Source organism: Doryrhamphus excisus, chromosome 1 (assembly GCF_030265055.1).
Source record: "Doryrhamphus excisus isolate RoL2022-K1 chromosome 1, RoL_Dexc_1.0, whole genome shotgun sequence".
Lineage (NCBI taxonomy): Eukaryota > Metazoa > Chordata > Actinopteri > Syngnathiformes > Syngnathidae > Doryrhamphus > Doryrhamphus excisus.
The window spans coordinates 35,930,681-35,954,328 of NC_080466.1; the positions used below are offsets into that span (position 1 = coordinate 35,930,681).

A 23,648-nucleotide genomic window follows, 5' to 3' on the forward strand; every position below is an offset into this window, starting at 1 on the left:
CTTTAGTTGCAAATGTAAGTGTAAGGTACATAAAAAATAACTGTTTAAAATGCATAAATATGTTTAGAGCATTTAAGAGTAGTAATAGTTCATGTCATACATATAAAATTCAGTTGTAAAAGAAAAAAAATCACCCTAATAATTTTTTATATGTTTGTTTCTAAAATAACCAAATCTCCATTGTTGGCGTTTGAGTGTAATACCGCAATGTCCACTAGGGGGTGCTAGCAGCGATGGTGGTATAGAGTAGGTGACAAAACGACAGAGGAAGAATAAATCCTAAGGGTGAATATACGTCAAGTCATCGTGGATTGTCTTCCTTATTCTGTACCACAGGTTAGTACAAAGTATAGATAATTTATTTTTTAATGGCTGTAAAGAGTTTAGAAAGTTGCTAGAGTGAACAACTGACTGCTAAATGTTTGCTACAAAATGTGTTGTAGAGCATTTGAATTTAAGCGAAATGGCTAATGCTAGCAAGCCTTGATGTACAGTTAATAGCATAAAGCAGGCTAATTGAAATATGTGAAATGTGTCTGGATACAAATGGTGTATGTAATTGTTGATTTAATCATCTTATGATATCTGAAGTGTTGTTATTTTTGAGAGGAAGAATAAATCCTGAGGGTGAATATCCGTCAAGTCATCGTGGATTGTCTTCCTTATTCTGTACCACAGGATTTTCAATGTATACCCCTCTCCAGGTGGTGGAGGGGCAACATAAAAATGGTAGATAATGGTGTTATATTTGTAAATAAATAGTTATTTTGATATAAAAGAACCCATTTTTTGTGCTGTTGATTTTGGTCTAGTTGTTTGGATATTTGAGCTGTCAAAAAAGCAGGGAGCACCTTAAGCAATCCTTGTACTCGAAGGATTTATGCACTGCAAAAAAAAATCCATTCTATTTTTGTTGTGTTTAATATTATTTTGCTGATTTATTAATACATTTTTTGGCTTTTTTTGTAATGTACACATTTTTTTATTGTCTTCGTAAAGAAAAAATAGTGAGATTTTGTGTGGCGGTGGGGGGACCCTTTGTGCAACTTCCCCAACCAACACCAGATGTCGTTTAGAAGTTGGTTTTTGGGCTAAATATGGTCGATCTGCCTTGATTTAGCCCAAAAATAGACATTGAAAATTGGGTTGCGTTTAGTCCGACTGATTTGAGAGCAGAACATCATGGTAAGAACATCAAAGACTGGCCAACAGAGATCTTCTACAGGTATTGAGAATTGAAATGCCAACATCACATTCAAATCACAATTCCTTTCATATAAAAGCTAGGATTATCTGATGGTAAAATAAATGCATCTCCATACTCCCCCAGCACACAATCCCTTTCACTCTCTCTTTAACTAGCTCCCTCCCTCATTCAATCCATCCATCTTCATATCAAATATCTCTGTCCTCCAAACCTTACCTCCTACCTCCCCAGCTCTTAAACAGCACAAGAAGTTAAAGGGATAGTTAGGATTTTGTGATAAGAAGTCCCTGTTTGCACACTCTATAATGCTACACAAATAAGTGCTTTTGCTCCATGACTTACCCAAGGAGCCTATCTGGCCTACAGTGCATGCCCATATAAGCCCGGCAATCTGTGACAATCACAAAAAGCCAAAATCCAAATGTGCAAACCTCATTATCTGAAACTTTGTCATGGTTTAACAGCAGAATACAACATTCTAACTACATTTATAGGTCAGAAAAGTGGAAAAAGCATAATAGGTCCACTTTAAGTAAAGATTTTGACTTCAATATACATTCAAAAGAGTAATATATTTGCATCACACAAAATGTCACAAAAAAAAATCAGAAATCACTCGCTGTTATATTTTTCCACCGTCGTATTCCTGTTCGCTGTCTCGGCTGAGGAACACACACGTTAATAAGACTGCCACTGTGCTCCGTCGCGGAAGAAGATGTCAGCGTCTTCATCCCATACACATGAATGCACAGGTGACATTGTGCAAGGATGCAAATATAATGCCGATTTCTGATGTATTTATTCTTTATTTTTTTGAGGAGGCATTATTTTGATGCAAATGCATTACTCTTTTTTTTTTCAGAAGCCAAAGTCTATATTGAAATGACCCCATCATATGAGCCGAGCGTTCCTTGTTATGGATTTCCGGCCAGAACTGGACTGAAGGGACCAATTGTGGGGTTGGTGTACTACATTGCTGATGGGTGTGTCATGTAACTAAGTATAAATAAGTATTGACACATCTTGTGCCATTTTGATAAGCTGATGGCAAACTCCAGCAAGTCTTCATTCAATATGAAAGGCCACGGTTCCAAAGGGCCTTCCAACCGACAGAACGTTACTCCTTTGTGACAGGTATGTACATTTTAGTATGTCGAGTTGCACAACTTTTGATTTTATGTACAAAACTGTTTTTGTTGTTCATTTGATTGTAGTGTGTACTCAGGATAAACTAATGTTGATGATGAACTGTTTTCTTTGTTATCGCAGCTGCTGTCAAAAAGTGGGTCAGCAAAGCCACAGAGCATAACATTTCACATACAATGGCGGACCATTTCAAAGATGCTCCTGGGTGGTCCGGTGGTGGGGGCTTGTTTACTCTTCAAAACAATGTATCAGCTGACTTTCTTTTAAAACAGTAAACAGTCTTATTTCCACAAAAGATAACAATTCCCTACTCCCTTTACACACATATATTTCCTCGTATATTAATAACAGCCTCATCATTGCACATCCAAACGTTTCCTAACATATTTACTACGGCTGTCAATCGATTAAAATATCTGATCGCGATTAATCACATTTTGTCCATAGTTAATTTGCGATTAATCACATTTAATTACAGATAGAAATAAGATTTTATCTATAATAAGTAGGGGAAATCTCTGTGGTTAACGACTCGATGTGCAACTACAACGATAATTATCAATTTGGGATATCAATTTGGGAACTATGGGCCATTATTTAAAAAAATACAGTCAGCAAGCATATTTTTGTATGGCTATTGTTCTTTATTATTAGTATATTAGCTCTAAAACTTGCCCACAAATGTTCAGCAAATACAAAATGTGAGCGAGTGAGACCTCTCACACTAACATGTTTTTATTTGTGTCAGCTCAAAATAAGATTTCTTTATTAATGATACTGGTTTTAAATTGTTTGTGAGTAAAAAGCCTATTTAGGAACATTCAGAAAGGATTATTATTAAAGAATTGCTTCAGTGCACCTTTACTTCATGAAATGTACAAATAAAAATACCTACAACATAGGGCAATAGTCATAAAACATTTCATCCAAATTGCAAACCTAATGTCAGTTCATTTCTCTTTTAAAACACATTAAAATACATAGAAATTAATCATTATATCACAGTAAATATTATTTTATTACAATACTCTAACTATTTCCACAGTTTTTTAATGTTTAATGCAATTTGCTCTTTGTCGGTCATTGAACGCAGTCTCTGGCAGGCCATGTAATCCATGATAAGTCAAACACAGCGACAGTAGATACAAATAACATTGGTCTTGCTACAAGAGCCAACTTTACCAATCTAAATACTCTTTTCTTTATCAATTTCCTATCAGTATTTGTACCAGCTTGTGGCTACAGAGTTACGGTGCTTCACCCAAAACTACGGTGGGGGCCTAGGGTCAAACAGGAGGAGTGCACGTTAATCACACATTAAAAATGTTCCGCCATTAAAGGGAACTTCCGTTAATGCGTCATTAACGTTTTAACTTTGACAACCCTAATATTTACATATTGCATTTTAGTTACAGTGGGGCAAAAAAGTATTTAGTCAGCCACCAATTGTGCAAGTTCTCCCACTTAAAAAGATGAGAGAGGCCTGTAATTTTCATCATAGGTACGCTTCAACTATGAGAGACAAAATGAGAAAAAAAAATCCAGATAATCACATTGTTTGATTTTTAAAGAATTTATTTGCAAATCATGGTGGAAAATAAGTATTTGGTCACCTACAAACAAGCAAGATTTGTGGCTCTCACAGACCTGTAAGTTCTTCTTTAAGAAGCTCCTCTGTCCTCCACTCGTTACCTGTATTGATGGCACCTGTTTGAACTGGTTATCAGTATAAAAGACACCTGTCCACAACCTCAGACAGTCACACTCCAAACTCCACTATGGCCAAGACCAAAGAGCTGTCAAAGGACATCAGAAACAAAATTGTAGACCTGCACCAGGCTGGGAAGACTGAATCTGCAATAGTTAAGCAGCTTGGTGTGAAGAAATCAACTGTGGGAGCAATTGTGAGAAAATGGAAGACCTACAAGACCACCGATAATCTCCCTCGATCTGGGGCTCCACGCAAGATCTCACCCCGTGGGGTCAAAATGATAACAAGAACGGTGAGCAAAAATCCCAGAACCACACGGGGGGACCTAGTGAAAGACCTGCAGAGAGCTGGGACCATATTAACGAAGGCTACCATAAGTAACACACTCCGCCGCCAGGGACTCAAATCCTGCAGTGCCAGACGTGTCCCCCTGCTGAAGCCAGTACATGTCCAAGCCCGTCTGAAGTTTGCTAGAGAGCATTTGGATGATCCAGAAGAGGATTGGGAGAATGTAATATGGTCAGATGAAACCAAAATAGAACTTTTTGGTATCAACTCAACTCGTCGTGTTTGGAGGAGAAAGAATGCTGAGTTGCATCCAAACAACACCACACCTACTGTGAAGCATGGGGGTGGAAACATCATGCTCTGGGGCTGTTTTTCTGCAAAGGGACCAGGACAACTGATCCGTGTAAATGGGAGAATGAATGGGGCCATGTATCGTGAGATTCTGAATGAAAACCTTCTTCCATCAGCAAGGGCACTGAAGATGAAACGTGGCTGGGTCTTTCAGCATGACAACGATCCCAAACACACCGCCCGGGCAACGAAGGAGTGGCTTCATAAGAAGCATTTCAAGGTCCTGGAGTGGCCTAGCCAGTCTCCAGATCTCAACCCCATAGAAAATCTTTGGAGGGAGTTGAAAATCCGTGTTGCCCAGCGACAGCCCCTAAACATCACTGCTCTAGAGGCGATCTGCATGGAGGAATGGGCCAAAATACCTACAACAGTGTGTGAAAATCTTGTGAAGAGTTACAGAAAACGTTTGATCTCTGTCATTGCCAACAAAGGGTATATCACAAAGTATTGAGATGAACTTTTGTTTTTGACCAAATACTTATTTTCCACCATGATTTGCAAATAAATTCTTTAAAAATCAAACAATATGATTATCTGGATTTTTTTTTCTCATTTTGTCTCTCATAGTTGAAGCGTACCTATGATGAAAATTACAGGCCTCTCTCATCTTTTTAAGTGGGAGAACTTGCACAATTGGTGGCTGACTAAATACTTTTTTGCCCCACTGTATATGGCTCAATTTTCAGTTTGACACAAAAGGAGTAGGTTCGTCTGGAGCCAGGCAAGCTGCCACACTGCCCCCTGCGGGAGAGTGGCCATTACTACCCCTTTATTTACAAACATAGTGGGAACGAATTAATTACCTCCATGCAATGTTGTCGACAAAATACATTCACAAAAACATGCAATTGATCACACTTCAGTGGGTATCATATAAGTAACATTGTTAACCTTTTTTTAGCTTTTGCTTGCAAACAATGACAACCAAGGGGAAACGGAGAGTGTTACTGGCACTCGGACTAATTAATATGTTACAACAGTGTCTTTAATTGCAAATAATTTCAGTGTTAGAACATAGAAAACCTGTTTATGACTTTCTAAATACTTTTTAGAAAGCCCTGTAAACATGAAATATCATGTTTTCTAAAAAAAAAAAAACTGTTAAGTTGTAACATCTAATCATAAAATAGTGCCAAACAACACAATATTCACCATTTCTCTAAACACACCCAGTCGAGTGATTGCAACATTAGTCTTTCTCACCAAGCTTCTTGATGCTCTAGTAGGCCACCATTCCAAGTTTTGGTCAGCACTACAATCTGGACGTCACCCCCTGAGACGTGTTTTTTATGCAAATAATAAATTAGGAGTACTTTCTGAATGGGACAGGACTCATTTAAAGCTTTTTGTTTACATTCCATCTCTCTATTAAAATAAATCTGTCATCCAAATGATCGGCTGTTCCTATCTACTTCCGTCATACTCTACTTACTAAACCTTGGAAAATATGCAATTTTGTAGGATAGCAATATTTGTGTGTATTTTGTGGAGCTCTTGAAAACAGCAGTGGAAGCCAATTGGGATGATTTACTCGCCTTGTGAGGTATCTCACAGGCTTAAATATTTCTTAGCTTCTTAGCTTCCCATGTACCGGTCATCGTCAACCCCCACCCTGTGCCGTAATCGCTCCATACTAGGTAATCTTTATCCTGTGTTGAGTCAAGATGACTTTATTGATGGTTCCGTCTTCTGTCTCACTGTCTCATTTCTCCACTTCTTCACGTTCACGTCTGCCAGTAATTCCCTCACGTTATCCTCTGTTGTTTCCTACGGCTGGGCTCAAATGACCCTGTGGAGTGCAAAGCAGGCCCCTGTGAATAATTCTCCACCATCAGTCATGGTCAATACTTCACTTTTGATTCAGCTTGGCAAACTCGGCTGGCGAAAGATTTCTTTTTTTCTTCACTCAGCAGTGCATTAAAATCTCATCAACAGGCAACAGGATGTAATGAGAAAGTAGCTGAGATAGAAGAATTTACTTTTAATTCACGTTTGCTAAAATAAAAAAAAATACAAATAATATAATCCTCAATCTTGGCAGTCAAATTCATTCCTTCATTCAGGAAAGCAAGAAAATATCGTTGAATTTAATTTTCGAGGTGTACCTGCCAGCCCAAGAAAACAAAAAATGATCGTACCAGATTGTTGAAATTAAATTAAATCAAAGTTATAACAGATGGACGGCGACGTTGCAGAGCAACTGCAACAACCGCAACAATTGAATTGAATTGAATTGAATTGAATTGAATTGAATTGAATTGAATTTGTGCGATTGGCGATCCGATCTGGTACGATCGTTTTTTGTTTTTTCTTTAATAATGAGCTTTGGTTGCAGACATGACTTTCTGAAAAGTAATCTGGTTATGAAAATAGCTCTTCAAAGCATTACAAATAATGCAGCCAAAGTATTGCTGAATTTACTTCATTAGACAGCATGAGCAACAATATTGGTCAAACCTATGTGAGTCATGTCCCGAGACAATAAAAGTCCATCCAATAAAAGATCAACTGGAAGAAATGGGCATGCAAAATACTTTTAGGTTAGGACGAATCATTTGACATGGTTATCATTTACATCAATTTGCGTACTGGGCATACAGACGAGTCGATTGGTTAGTCTCGTATGGAAGTTGTGATGTGTGCAGGCTTGAGGCAAGGCAGGCCTGGATTCGAACCATTTCACGACCGCTAATATTAAAGCAATGGGTCCGTAGTCAGTGAGAAGATGGCGAGAAGATAATAGACATTTTTATTAAGTCACTCTTGAGCCGAGGTTTGCCTGTAAGATGATGGGCTGTCTTCATACACAATCTACTGAACGCTACCTTGACGCATCCATGTTCACAAATCCATTTTATAGTCGGTTTCACTGCCTCAGCTGTCCAGAAGGAAATATTCCTTCCTTTTCTCCGCAGTGTCTTGAGGGGAGGCTTCTTGTGAAATGAAGTTCATATTTCTTTTGTTTACTGTAGGGAAACGGCAATATGACATTTTCAGAGTGAATGTTTTCTATTCCGGGGCAGCAATAATCCAACAGGAAATTATTGCATTTTGTATTTCCCAGCACATTCATAAAGCACACAATCTAATACATGGGACAAGTGACATTCACATTTTAAAAGTGTAGTGTTTGAAAAATGGACAAAATTATACAGTGGTTGCCAAAATTACTAGAACATTAAGCATATTTAAGACGTTTCAGTTGTTTTTGTTGAATTGGCCATAAAACTAATGAAATATCAACAATTCATTATAATGCTTTAGAAACCAATCACTCTCTCACCTCTCACTTCTAGTTAGTCCACAGCTCTGCGGCATGGATAATGACAGGTTTAATTTAATTCAACATTGAACATGCATCAGATTACAATTGAATGCATCCCATAATCAGTTCCCAGTTCCACATGTCCAAAAGGAGTAGGAAGAAGCAAAGCTTATTAAATCCTACCCCTCCATCTGGTACTTTTACAATCAGTAACTATTACATTTGTTCACTTCCTGCTTTCCTATTGTAGTTTAAGTTGTTTTTGTTTGTTTTTTTTGTCACGTACCGAAGTACGAGGTGATATGAGCATCCAATGACATAATGGGTACCATAATAAGTGTCAATATAGTGATATATATAGCACATCATGACTGGTTCAAGACTCTTGGTAATGGTAAGCCCAGTTCTTACAATTGAGTGCATCACATAATCAGTTCACAGTTCCACAAGTCCAAAAGGAGTAGGAAGAAGCTAAGCTTATTAAATCCTACCCCTCCATCTGGTACTTTTACAATCAGTAACTGTTACATTTGTTCACTTCCTGCCTTTGTAATATAATTTGTTTTTTGTTGTTTTTTTTTAATTGTATGAATGTTTTTGCTTTAATTTTTAAATTTTATATTTAATTATTTATTTATTTTATTTTTTTTGCCACGTACCGAAGTACAAGGTGATATGACCATCCAATGACATAATGGGTACCATAGTAAGATCATATTTCTCCTCTCTTGTAGAGAAGTATTGGATGACTTTTTTAGCTAATTGGTTATTTTTAGCCTTATGCATTATTTTAGCTGTTTGAAGATTAACGATATCAGCAAGTTTAAGTATTTGTGATTTTAGAAATAAGGAGTTAGTATGTTCTCTGTAGGTGGCATTATGAATTATCCTTACTGACCTTTTTTGCAGTACATTCAGTGAGTGAGTGAAGATTGCTTTTATAGTTATTACCCCATATTTCCACACAATAAGTAAGATATCATAGAACCAGAGAGCAATGTGAGAAATGTGAGAAGAGTTTACATACAAGATATACAAGATGAAAAATGATGTCTATTTTTATCTGGGAACGCTTCTCAGTGGTCATGCTAAAAAGCTACTACACCGTATACAACTTCTATCATCAAAGTTCCCCGTAAACAATCACATTTCTCAGGCTCTTTGTACAAAGTTTGAAAATAGATGTCATTAAGAGCAGCTGTGCATCTTGTCTAGTGTGCAGCTGCCTGAAGCAGACTGCAAAGATCAAGCCAGGCCAGTTCACATTTCTTTGCTTTCTTTATTTCATTATTTCTTAGACAGCAAGCCTCCTCTCCGCTCAATATCTCTGGGTTATGTTGCTGGTGAGTCAATTCCCTGTGTACTTGTCTTTCCTGCCTGTTCCCTTGTTAATGACAATAGCAGCTCTGTGTTTCTGTCTTGGTAGGACCCTTTCTTTCCATAGAAGTCTTCTCCTTCTACATATCAATTGTTTTAACCTACTTGATTCTCTTCTTTACTGATTAACTGACCGTTTCTCTCACTTGATGCATCCATTTACTAGTGTGGCCCACAGGCAATTTGTGGATTGCATTTTTGTGGACCTGTCAACGGCATATCGTAGAAAAACAAAACTGGAAAAAACTGAATATGCCCTGAAAACACATAACACATGGAAATGCATCCACTATTGTACGAGTATTCGTATCCTCCTCAGTATGGCATGCAAAATCAACCTTGGGAAGTCATGGGAATTTTACTAGTCGCTGAAGCAGCCTTGGGTATAACGATTCCAGTGAAATAATTATGCTCAGGTTGTAATTGTGGTAATCCCTTCATAATATAGAACATTTTAAATTTGCAATTGAATGCATCACATAATCACTTCACAGTTCCACATGTCCAAAAGGAGTAGGAAGAAGCCTATTGTATCCTATCCCTCCATCTATTACTGTTACATTTGTTCACTTCCTGTTTTCCTGATATGATTTAAACATTTTATTTTCTTATAATTATTTTTATATTTTACATTTTTCTGTTTTATTTTGCAAACATCAACTGCTTGAGTTGTTTCTTGAATTTGCTCATCCTTGCGTATTGTTTGAGTTCCTTACTCAATCCATTCCATAGTTTGAGTCCACACACTAAAGTGCTATGGCATTAACTATATCAGGGAGCTTTAATATTTGTGATTTTAGAGATAAAGAGTTGTATTTCAGTACATTTAGCTGCATTTAGTACATTTATCCGAAACTGCATTTATAGGTCAGAAAAGTGGAAAAAGCACAATAGGTTGCCTTTAAGGAAGTTGAACCTCCTTTAAGTCACATAGGCATGGGAGGTTACATTGACATGACATGTGACACTGACACATAGAAGATGAAATGTGATTGGACGAAAACAAATATACCTTAAACATACACGTAATGAAGATAATTGAGTGTCTGGAATGAATACAATTTAATCAAGCAAATACTACTATATTACTACTGTAAGATAAATGCAGTAAGTAAAAGTAGGTCAGTGCTTGTGATGGTGTTTAGGGCAGCAGAGGACTGGGCTTGGATGTAAATGACTTATTTTCTTATATTTTTACATGCACTTTACAGGTGTGTTGCCAAACTAAATAGTGTGTGTGTGTGTGTCTTTGTGGCAGCTCAAGCAATGAGTGGAGTGAGTAGACATTACTTGCAAGTATGCCCATGCCTTCTTCCTCTCCTCCTGTGTCTGTTCGTTTACCTTTTCCTTACTTGTGAGATGTGGCATCAATCAGTCAGTCAGTCAATTGATTCAGTTGCCCACCCACCGGAGATGCCTGCATGCCAATTTGTTTTGTTTTTCAAATGGAAAAGAAGCACTCTTGAACATTGTGTCTAAAGGCTCTGGCGGGGTGTAAATAATTCATAACAAAGTCCATCAGAGGACATATCGCTTCTCTGGAGCGACTCGACTTGCGGTATACTAGTTTTTATTTGGACTGACAAGACGGCAATTCTGGTTTGCAGAAACTCAGATGTGATGTGTGAACATCTTGATATTCAGAATGAAAGTTTGAATCGGGAGAAGTCACGACTGTCTCTGACTTTATTTTCATTTTCTCTTGGGTATATAGATACACACACATATATACATATACATATATACTGGGGATGCTCCGATCAATCGGCCACAGATTGGTATTGGCTGGTATCAGTGAAAAATGCCGGTATCTGCATCGGCTGATACTTGCTTTAAAACACTGATCCCCTCCCTGCTGCAGCATTCGTGTGTACGACTCCCTGTCTTTGTGCGAGTGCTATAAGTTCTGTACCTTTCTATGAGTACCCTACCGGGCATTCGACTGCATCTATGCATCATTCAGGTTTACAATTACCCAATTACCTAAAAATGTCATCCAATACTTCTCTACAAGAGAGGAGAAATATGATCTCACGGAAGAAGTACATTTGAAACACTTCTATGCTAGGACTACGTTAAAAAGCCATAGCATTTCAGTATGTGGAATCAAACTATGGAATAGATTGAGTAAGGAAATCAAACAATGCACAACGATGAGCCAATTCAAGAAACAATACAAGCAGTTGATGTTTGCTAAATACAATGATGAAGAGTCTTGAACCAGTCATGATGTGCTATATATATCACTATATTGACACTTACTATACTAAACTGTACTATACTATACTATACTATACTTATACTAAAAGTATAAATTCACTTTAACGTCAATCTGTAGAGCAAATGTCATTCAAATTGGAATATGTTTTGGCCTGTGTGATGAAACCAATACACCGTGCTGCTGGAGTGGCAGAGCTACGTGGTGGCCAGGGGTGGCCGTGGCCTACTGCTCATTATTAGACTAGCCTTGTTTCTTCAATTTTTTTTTGTTAATTGTAATGGCTGGTACAGTTAATTTCCATAACCGATACAGCTAATTTCCAGCTTACTCTGATTGTAGTCTATTGTGTTCTGAGTCGTTTCTGGTATATCTTCCTTGCTCCCATGTCTCTTGATCTGAATTAGACTGCCTGGTAAAATAAAAATTTAAAATATACCAAGAGAAAAAGCACTGAAACTGACCTGCAGCGGCCACTCATGCTCGTCTTTGTGTGAATGTAGCATGAAGGCCTTGACATCCCTCGTGGGACATGGGCAGAGAGCAGAACACCGTGCAGCATGATTGGTGTTTGCCAGAGAATATCACAAGTGGGGGGTCGGGGGGGGGTTCACCATTGGCGCTGGGCTCTCATCACATGACAGCAGGATCAGACTGAATTCATACCGCACATGTGACAGATGTGACAGAATGTGGAAAGGCCTTGCTTAACACTGCCTGGAGCATCATCCAACACCACTGGCTTCTTGTTGGGCAAGTGGCGTTCAGGGGTGGCATCCCCTTGGAGGAACACACAGACAACCACATGCCAACCAGCAGTGTCCTGACATCTGTTCGGAAGCAAATCCTCAATTTACAAGAACTTATTTACCCAGGTAGTCTGTGTGTATTTCCATCACACCTCAAACTGAATACACTCCAGATGAAAATTTTAAGACTAGTGGAAAAAATGCGCAATTTAAAAATTAAGAGGTTTTAATTTCAGTGAAAACCTATCAACATGTAGACATTTATAGTATTTAACATGCAATTTGACTCCTGAATACGCATCTATGCTCTCATATGGTAATGGTTTTATTTCATTTGAACATGCATCAGATTACAATTGAGTGCATCCCATAATCAGTTCCCAGTTCCACATGTCCAAAAGGAGTAGGAAGAGGCAAAGCTTATTAAATCCTACCCCTCAATCTGGTACTTTTACAATCACTAACTGTTTGTTCACTTCCTGCTTTCCTAATATAGTTTAAGTTGTTTTTTTTTTTTGTCACGTACCGAAGTACGAGGTGATATGACTATCCAATGACATAATGGGTACCATAATAAGTGTCAATATAGTGATATATATAGCACATCATGACTGGTTCAAGACTCTTGGTAATGGTAAGCCCAGTTCTTACAATTGAGTGCATCACATAATCAGTTCCCAGTTCCACATGTCCAAAAGGAGTAGGAAGAAGCAATGCTTATTAAATCCTACCCCTCCATCTTTTCCAAGCAGTAACTGTTACATTTGTTCACTTCCTGCTTTCCATAATACAGTTTTCACTTACTCTACTCTTACTCTACTATTTCGAATTAGGGTGGCGGTAGAAAATGTTGAAAATAATTGAGAAATACTGCTCAATAAAAATATATGTGATGTTACACATCGGAATTGTGAGTCAATATCGGACAAAGCCAATATCGGACATCCCTAGTTAATAGTAAATATTATCAGATTGTATATTTCAGCGTCATCATGCAAGCAAAATGTGACAGCAGTAGCTTTGGAAAAGTTCGAATGATATAACTAGCTTCTTTTTGTTATTCCACATTCTCTTGTACTCAGGGTCTCACTTCAAGTGACAGGATTGCTACAGCGACCGACAGCAACTTCCACTTGGGAATATTTGCATCACAATGAGCCTGTCTCTTTCTTTCTCTATATCAATTTGTCATGCTTTTATTGTCTTTTTTTTCAATCCCACGCTTACGCCAAACAGACCCTTTCTGACACACCTTTCTCTCGGCTATGGATCAAAACCAAAAAGAGCTATAGGGAACAGAACTCTTATATTGGAAGGACAATACTCTTAAGCCTGGAAAGTTTTTATACTTTGGTGTACTTTTTGCTATCTTTCATTGTCATGATATGAATGTTCATCCTTAAAGGCTTACGGTGGTGATTGGTATGAATGTGAATCAAATTCAACTGATGAAACTGGAAAGCTAGGGGTGATGCCTGCTTTGTTGCATTGCGCCATTTCTGAACCTGTTTTTAGAATGAATGGGAATACAATGTGAGAAGTTTGTTCATTTTGCTTAACTTTTTTTTTTAGATGTTTTGATTTGGTCATTTTGGTCGGAGAGAACAGTGAGCATGAGTTCCCCGCTGCTTGAATGCATGTGTTATAATGGGGGGTCTTTGATGCCTGTTGTCCGTCAGCCTCCGCTGGGGTTGGTACTTTCCTGCAGTGGCTGGGGTGAATCCATGTCACTCTATCTGCTGCCTTCCCTGTTGTGCTTGTGGTTTGCAACACCTGGAAGGTTCAAAGCCACCTGTGTGCACGATTTTTTTCTGAAGTCTTTGACCACCACAAAGCCGCCCGGCCTCAGGGAATGAAAATGACCACCTGCTGGCATAGGCGGTGCTGCTGACCCTGTTTGTGCCATTGCAGAGAGTTTAGAGAACAGGTACAAGACAAACCTCACATAATATTTTGGAAGGGATCGATGTGGAAGTGAAATTCCCACATCAGGTGGTACCTCTGTTACGGGTCCCAGGATATGGCACCACAATAACAAAATAAATACATACATTCATTCATTCATTTTCTACCGCTTTTTCCTCACAAGGGTTGCAGGGGGCGCTGGAGCCTATCCCAGCTGTCTTTGGGCGCATGGCAGGGTACACCCTGGACTGGTGGCCAGCCAATCACAGGGCACATATAGACAAACAACCATTCACACTCACATTCATACCTATGGACAATTTGGAGTGGCCAATTAACCTAGCATGTTTTTGGAATGTGGGAGGAAACCGGAGTACCCGGAGAAAACCCACGCATGCACAGGGAGAACATGCAAACTCCACACAGAGATGGCCGAGGGTGGAATTGAACCCTGGTCTCTTAGCTGTGAGGTCTGTGTGCTAACCACTAGACCGCCATGCCGCCCGACACTACTAACAATCTCTACTAACAATATGTTTAAATTATTTCCCTTAGCATATTATGTACTTTTATCAACAACTGACAGATATGAGTGGACGTCTACGTGAATGAATAGGAGAACAATATTAACTGACAATTGCATTAAACACGGCGTTAGGCAATTCCAGGCGTCATGCTTGTTATCCACCTCCATTCTTGCTCTGTCATTGCCAAATAGGAGAACCTTTGATGGAATATTCTCTCCCGGGATATCTAATCCTCATCCTCCTTACTTTAATGTACTCCATCCTTTCTGATCACGTTACGAGTAAAGATTAAAACTGAAAAATATGGGCAAGGTCACAGGTAAATCCTTAAGACACCGACTGACTTACATTTATTCAACGAGCGTCTCTCTTTTTTCTCTTTGAATGCGATTCATGAGAAGAGATAAACTGATGAATACTTTGTATTGCATGCCGTGGCTGTTTGTGGTTGGCTGAAAAATGTGAACTCATTAATTGGCATCATACTTTCAGCTACCCGTGAGGTTGAGTTCCCATTATGCATGGCGTCATTGATCTGACATCAGATGTAATTGGGACAATTAATGCAAAAATGTACATGCTGGTTCAGACATTTACAGTAAATAGTGGTTGCTGTGATTGTTTATTGCATTGAAATGTGCCTGACACTCTGAAAAACTTTGAGGTTTTGCTGATGTGTTTTTACTGTGTGCCTGTCAGCCAATTTACCACTGGGCAGATGTGATGGGACAAAAAAACTACATGCTGGTTCAGATAGTTACATTAAATAGTGGTTGCTAGCTGTATTGAAATGTGACTGACACAGTGAGGTTTTGGTGATGAGTGTGCACTGTGCGCGCCTGTCAGAAAATGTATCAACGTTATCTGTATTCTATCTGTACTTGGGGTGGGCGTAGCATAAACCGGAAGTGGTTGTGGTTTAACCGAAAATGTGCAGGGCATAAATCAGTACATTATTTTAGGTCGAAATTGACATGGATTGATGAGAAGTTGCTGTATTGTTTATTATTCGGCTATATGTGTACTGTGTATGTGTGTGAGGGATCCTTCAGATTTTGTTCATTAATCATTTTTAATGATCTATGTGGTTGAAGTTGATGATTCATGCAAACAGGGGAATAATCTTTCAGCTTTGTTGACTGTATTTTTCTCAAAAGCACCGCGTTCAGTACAGCCCAAGCAAACACACGGAAAAAAAAAGACTGATGCACGATCGTGCCCGCCGTCAAAAAAAAAAAAATTCTCAGTGTACGATTGAAAGGTGCATACTGACTGCAATACATTGATATTTTTACCACGTTTATGTCAGCCGTAATATGCAGAATGCTTGATGCCGCTTTTGCGATCCTGTGCAAGTGTACCTACTATGTAATGTTGGTATTTACACAGGAAGACAATTATGACAAATGTGTGAATCGTAAATGAACAAATTGGTCAGTGGGCACTTAGAACATTTTAACTCTGGTGACCTTATTTGGGATATCATTATAAGTCAAAAAAAGTGAAAATAGCATATCTTCATGCACAAAACAGCCCATGTTGCAAAATGTGATATTTAAGCTTGTAGGTCTGAAAATCTTGAGCACAAAACCTGGGTTTGTTGAGTCACTTTCACTGTTGTTCACTTTCACTTTCCCTTTGTTTCTGCCATTGCTAGCTTGCGCTTCATCGAGAGAGGAAAAACATCATGATTGTCTCATAGTGTGAAGAGCAATCACTCCTGCTGTCACTGAAACCATTCTTATTGGAGATGTCTCACTTTAATGTTATAAGTTTCACATCCTGTGTTGCTCCACATTGTTTATTCTACTCCTGCATCTACCTTCTCGTTTGTGTTTTGTTTTTCTTTCCGGGAGCCCGTTTGCCAGCTGGAGGCGGGGCAGCTGGGAGCACGTAAACTGGATTGGATGTGTCTTACCTAGGCTTATGGCAGCAGCCAGGAGACACTGGTTTATTCCTCTTTCCGGATGATGGCTTACCTGCACCTTTTCAGACTTGTGTCATTATTATTATTATTAATTTTATGTTACTTGTTGGCCGCACAGTGGAAGAGTGGTTAAAATGTTGGCCACACAGTCAGGAGATCGGGAAGACCTGGGTCCGATTCTTTGCTTTTCTGTGTGGAGTTTGCACGTTCTCCCGGTGGGTTTTTTCTGGGTACTCCGGTTTCCTCCCACATTCCAAAAACATGCTAGGTTAATTGGCCACTCCAAATTGTCCATAGGTATGAAGAAGTGATAATTTGTCCTGGCTAAATCAACTAAAATACAAATGTGAGGCATTCAGAAGACGCATGCAAAATGTTCACTGGGCACTAGGTGTCAGTAATAATAATAATAATAATAATAATAATAATAATAGTAATAGTAATAATGATACTGGATTAATTCTATTTTGAGCCTTCTTACAAGGTACACAAAGCTCTTCACAGTGAAATTAAGCCATCATTCATTCACACACTGGTGGTAATCTACATCTATAGTCACTGCTGCCCTGGGGTAGACTGATGGAAACATGGCTGGAATTAATTAACTGCATTAATTAGGGATTATTGTCGTTTGTTTCTAACTTCTGGGCAGTTTGGAATGCAGCATTTGTTATAATGCTTGACGAAAACAATACTATCAAGTACACTTAGTTAATTGCTCTGAATATGTTTGCAATGCTTTATATATGTGCCCTGTGATTGGCTGGCGACCAGTCCAGGGTGTACCCCGCCTCTTGCCCGAAGACAGCTGGGATAGGCTCCAGCAGGATAAGCGGTAGAAAATGAATGAATGTTTGCAATGCTGTGATTTGAAAGTAATTTAAAATCATTCAGGGTAGTTATGCAGTACAGTAAGTCTGCCTTCCTCTCTCTCTCTCTCTCTGTCTCGCTCTCTTTCATACACATGCACACACACACACACACAGCAGTCCATTTCACCAATTCAACCTCATTAATTCCAAGAGCCTGAATGCTTAACATCATAAATCACAGTAAGGCAAGTGTGCCTTCTCACCTTCTTTCAAACTTCTCTTCCCTCCATCTCTTGCATTTTGTCCCCTCTTAAATCACCCTCTCATTTCTCCTTATTCCTCCGCATTTCTTTGGGAGGTCCACTAACTTAGTGCCATACAATCTAAATAGTGCTCTGATGGATTGGCTGTCTTCCACCGGCGAGAAGATTAGCCCAAGGGCAAACCCACTCCTGTTTCCCAAGTGGCAGGCTGAAGATGAATAAGTGTTTATTAAAGCGATGCGGAGTGGCTTCTTTCCCAACTCATTATGGCGAGAAAAAAAAAGTACAAGCTAGCCAACATGGCACTCTCTTTGCTTCCTGTGTCTGTCATGTAGCCCTTTTCTCTTTGCATTCCTCACACTCCACCAGCAGATAAAGCAACCGCTGGGTGGAATGTGGCAAAGTGCATTTGTGTTTTTGTTTGCTCACTAACAAAAGAAATTGGTTTTTCGTCATACATAAACACTGAATTTCATATACCGGAGGACATTTATCTTGTCAAGAGACAAGAAGAAATAGCAATATTTTCAGGGCAATGCATTATTTACACAATGTTTGTGTTTCGGACTTGTATTCTTTCCAATAAAAATAAGTCATTATGTGCCGTTAGTAGTGTATGTCTGATGCAAGGGCGATCCAGTACCAGGGTGCACCCCGCCTCCCACCCAAAGTCAGAATAGGCTCCAGCATACCCCTGTGGCCCTAGTGAGGATAAGCAACATAGAATATGGATGAACAGATGTTTTTCTAGTTTTTTATGAGGCCATGATTAACATATATGTGAAATAACCTGAATAAAATAAACCTGAAATAACACAAACCTTTACACACTATGCAACACTATGCGTGTGTTGCTGTACAGTGGTATGAAAAAGTATCTGAACCTTTTGGAATTTCTCACATTTCTGCATAAAATCACCCTCAAATGTGATCTGATTTTTGTCAAAATCACACAGATGAAAAAAAAACAGTGTCTGCTTTAACTAAAACCGCCCAAACATTTATAGGTTTTCATATTTTATAGAGATCAGAAGATGTGATCAGAAGATCAGATCACATTTGATGGTGATTTTATGCAGAAATGTGAGAAATTCCAAAAGGAGACCTCACAGCTAGGAGACAAGGGTTCAATTCCACCCTCGGCCATCTCTGTTCTCTTTGCATGTTCTCCCCGGGTACTCCGGTTTCCTCCCACATTCCAAAAACATGCTAGGTTAATTGGCCACTCCAAATTGTCCATAGGTATGAATGTGAGTGTGGATGGTTGTTTGTCTATATGTGCCCTGTGATTGGCTGGCCACCAGTCCAGGGTGTACCCCGCCTCTCGCCCAAAGACAGCTGGGATAGGCTCCAGCACCCCCGCGAACCTTGTGAGGAAAAATCGGTAGAAAATGAATGAATGAATGAATGAACTATGTCTACTAGGGATGAGCCGGATTCTCATCATTATCTGTATTTGTGTTTAAAGAAAATGCTGATTACGTATTCACTCTCCATGCTCTGTGATCTTGTTGATTGGTAGTCTTCTGCTGGGTTTGAGGAGTTGGCAAGTGTAACCATGCTAGCTATGGTAAAAATTGTCCAAAAATTTCCAAAAATACGTATTAGAATTACTGCTTGGTTTGTTTTGCTCAATAGTGAGCTGCATTGTAGTTGTAGTTCAGATTGCAGTATCGAAGTGGCAGTTGAGACAAAACTGCTTGTACAGGCCGTCAGCTGAGACCTATTTACTCCCTATAACCAGCCTCCAATCAAAATCCAAAAAAAACTGTCAAATACAAAAGTTACAAACTTGCGTTTGATGCCGTCATTTCGTATATTCGCTTGTATTTCAGCTTGCTACACTGTCGATGGTCCTGCTATGTAATTAACGGCGCCACCTTCTTCCATGTCCGACTATATCTAACTGGAACTTTTCCACTTTGCTTAGCAGCTGAGGTACTTACCACACCGGAGATGTGACATTCTACTCGCCAAGAGTTGACTTTTGCAGCCAAAGATCAGACCGCCAAGGTGCCCAACAGCACTCGACCCATTTGGCCTCTGCAACAAGTGATGAGCTCATGGGAGGGTCGACTACTGTTTCCTTTGGGCCCGGCCACCAGACGCTCGCCCCACATCCAGGCCTGGCTCCAGAGGAAGGCCTCAGGGACCCACGGCCAGGTAGGGGAAAATTGTTCATTGTTCCTTAACATCATTGGGGTCTTTTGACCCACTCTTTGTCTGATCCCTCCCCTAGAACCTGTTTGTCATGGGTGACCCTAACAGGGGCATGAAAGCCCATAACAACTTATCTGCTAGGATAATTGGGACAGGCAAAGTGGTGGCCAATAACAAATAGCCACGGGACACCCTTGGTCTTTATATAGTATTCATCCCAATACATTACACTTATCAAACTACCACAATTTGGTCAATGTTACAATATTATACGATAACCAAGACAGTGTCCAAGAACCGAGGCAAAATATTTGTGAACATTTTCAACGAAAACCAAAACATACACTAACCGGGGCGTATGTAAACGGAGGTTCCACTGTAATATTTATCCACTAGTGGGTGATCAAGGCAAGAAAACAGATCTCAAACAGATGTGCCACTTTTGATTTTTACTTAAGCAAGCTGAAAACAGATTGACAGCTGAAAATGACAAACAAAGCATTTTTTTTCTGAAATACTAATAGAATGAAATAAATTAAAAATCAATTTGCGGTGCAATCTCTGGATGTTCAATGGAAGCTCTCAGAATTACCAAAAAAAAAATGTCCTGCAGAAACCTTGAATAAGAATGAGAATTTTCAATCTGTCGAGAACACCGGCCCCGTCCTACTGAGGGGAAATTAAACCTCCAGTACCATCAAACGTGTTCTCTCAGGGGTCGCCATCATCTCTCATTGGAGCCTTGCTGAAAGAGGACATGACTGAAAAAAGTTTGACATCACCAAAGGTGCAATGTGACCAGTATTTATATGTGACAGTGTAGAAAAATGTCAATATTAAAAGCAATACATCACCTGCCAGGAAATCAAACACCAAAAACTAAATGTGCTTCTTACAACACTGACTCCATATAAGGCATGAGTTGTTATAAACTTTTTGGACATTTTTATTCATTGTCTTTCAGGGGGTTAGAGGGGTTTGCACTTGGTTATCTAAAAAGCAATGTGCACATATCCACACTTTAGGTTCGATGGAGCATTATTTACAGCACTATACCTGTAAACCTTTTTTGTCACCAACTCAGAATTCTTTAATTTTTTTTTTGGTTTTTCACCTCAAGAGAAATAAAAAAAAAATTAAATTAACATTTAAGCTATTGGGAGTATTTGTATTGCCAATGCATTTTTTTTGTAGGTTTTTTTTTTTTTTTGGTAAAGACACGCCATCAAGTACACAGCATCACGCACAGGCTTCTCAGATTTTCCGCATACATACAAGTCAAAAGTAAGAAAAAAAAATCTAAAAAAATGTACAATAGCTCATTTTTGACCAAAGGAACTCAGTGACTTGCATTTTGAAAGTACTTTTCCACCGACATTACCCGGCTAAAAAAAAAAAAAACCCAACAACTTTTGTCTTGGGGTGAGTCTTTTCAGAAGCCCAAGAACGTAAGTATGCTGAAAAAGGCCAATTGGTGAAACACACCAAATATGCCATTTTTAGAGTCGTGTGACAGGAGACTTGTTTCATTTTTACAAGTTTTTTCCATATATTCCGGAATATAGAACCAAAGAATGAAAGCTATTGAAGAATTGGACTTTGAATTGGTCTTTGTAGAGGAAATATTCAGCAGGACTTTGATTCGGTTGGATAATCAAAACATCTGTAGAAGAATAGCTGACATTCTGGTGGATCTAAATGTGGGTAGGTGTATATATTTCTAAAAAAAAAAAAAAAAAAACAAGTTGAAGTTGCAGTGTGTGAACCTAATGCTAAGCGATCAACAGGCTGATGCTAAACCTTAATCAACGGGATGTGGGCGTGTCGTCACCGTAATCATAACACTGACAGTTACCTTTATGTATTGTTATTTACAGCTGAAATGGACTCACATGACCTTCATCCTTTATTTCCATTGCATCAGTGTAGAAATATACCACTCCCTAGAGGTCATAAGGCTGATTTGAATAAATGACCCTGAACTTTGAGTTGCAGTGGAAGCGCTAACCACACAACGTATCATCCATTATTTTTGCCTGGGTGAAAAGGTTCTTGGTAATAATAAAGGTTTCTGGTGGGGAAAAACGGCTAATGACAATAACAGGGTTCAGGATTAACAAACTTTAAACTGCTAAGCATAACATGACATCCTCAATGCACACAGAACTTTATTCACTCTCCCTTTAAACTCTGCATGAAACAAACAAAAAAATAGGGTTATAAAAGGGTGATCTTACTCCATTAGACATTACATTTGTGTTGATCCCTAAAGAGTTCCTCCCGACATATCAAAATCACATTTCTCTTTGCAAGTCAGAGGCCCTTAGGTATTTTCCACGAGTCCCCCTGCTGTCATTGAGTTTGCCAAAAGCAAGGCAGTTATAGCAAAAGTAAGCTTCCAGGTGAGTTCAGTAGAGCATGGCAACCGAGCCCTGTGTTCTCCTAAAGATCTGGAATCCAAGCTTTCAGCTTCCCGTAGTGATAATCCTCATGATACAAACAATTCGGGAAAACCACCCATGAGGCATTGTCAGTAGACCAAGTGAGATCCAGATAAGTTCTATTGTTTAGTCGTAGATTTCCCCAAATCCATAAATCCCAAAATGCATGAACCCGTCTTGAGCTCAAAGCTAGCTAGCTGCACAGCTGAGCCAGCTCAGGTTCTGGGGAAGCATTGGGTAGCTTGGAGTTAAAGATCTGGAGAGCATCCTTAATGCGTGCCACCTCACCAGCTGACAACTTGAGTCGATGTCGCAGTAGACAAGAAAACAGGTCGAGCGACTGAGGTGCTGGTGGCGCTAACCTATTGATCCGATCCCTCATCTCCAACAACATCAAGAAGGCAGCTTCTTGGGTACCCTGTGTATACGGGTAGTCCAACTGGAGTATTAGATCCTTAATGCCCTCAGGGTCGAAGTGCATGCTGTATCCAAACACTTTCAGTGTGTTGATCTTCATATATCCCAGGTTTGATGTTTGATCCTCCATATCTAAAGGTTCGTAGAAGAGCGTTTCATTCACAGTTGGATCATCTGTGACGATACGGCTTCGAAGGTAGATGTGAACCGTTTCAAAAAAGGACTTCCACTGGTTCCCCAGTGACAATGTCCAGTTGTAACATTGTGCAGCCACCACAGATTCCAATCGAGTTCTCTCCCAGTTGGGGAAGTCAGGCTGGTTCACTGGCATGAACCAACTCTCCGAGTGACTTCCTCCAAAGGGGTTCACATAAATTGCAGGCACAGGTTCCAGTGTTGAATTCTTTGTTAAGCATATCTGGAAAGAAATGCCCATCAGCATGTGGATGAGATTGGATTTATTTTTATTACTTTTGAGCGTAAGCAACATCCTTTTTCTCCAGGCAGGATTGAACCAGCTTCCAAGACGTACATCATTGCTGATGTAGATGGCATGGACCTCTATTCGACTGTCCAACTGCTGAAGCAGGTACTTCACCTGGAAAAATACAAGAGAAAATTCATTCATTCATTTTCTACCGCTTTTCTTTTCCTCACAAGGGTTGCGGGGGGTAGCCTATCCCGGGTTGTCTTCGGGCGAGAGGCGGGATACACCCTGGAGACTGGTCGCCAGCCAATCACAGGGCACATATAGACAAACAACCATTCACACTCACATTCATACCTATGGACAATTTGGAGTGGCCAATTAACCTAGCATGTTTTTGGAATGTGGAATGAGGAAACCGGAGTACCCGGAGAAAACCCACGCATGCACCCAACAT

At 39.5% G+C, this 23,648-nt stretch overlaps 1 protein-coding gene and 1 long non-coding RNA gene across 3 annotated transcripts in view; one reads left to right on the top strand and one right to left on the bottom strand.

The window, feature by feature from the left end:
• Positions 1-23,472, top strand: LOC131121207 (uncharacterized). Of its 2 annotated transcripts, none has more exons than XR_009127752.1 (5): positions 1-336; positions 2,070-2,341; positions 19,677-19,909; positions 23,268-23,353; positions 23,425-23,472. It is a non-coding gene; the product is annotated as an uncharacterized LOC131121207 (long non-coding RNA). The 2 variants fall into 2 exon arrangements; XR_009127746.1 differs by having other exon boundaries at positions 19,680-19,909.
• brinp2 (bone morphogenetic protein/retinoic acid inducible neural-specific 2) overlaps positions 20,322-23,648 on the bottom strand; it is a 139,559-nt gene continuing 136,232 nt past the window's right edge. Inside the window, exon 9 of the mRNA XM_058065287.1 lies at positions 20,322-23,362. Within this exon, the coding sequence (XP_057921270.1) occupies positions 22,541-23,362 (822 nt within the window). The 3' untranslated portion in view covers positions 20,322-22,540. The remainder of the gene's footprint in view (positions 23,363-23,648) is intronic.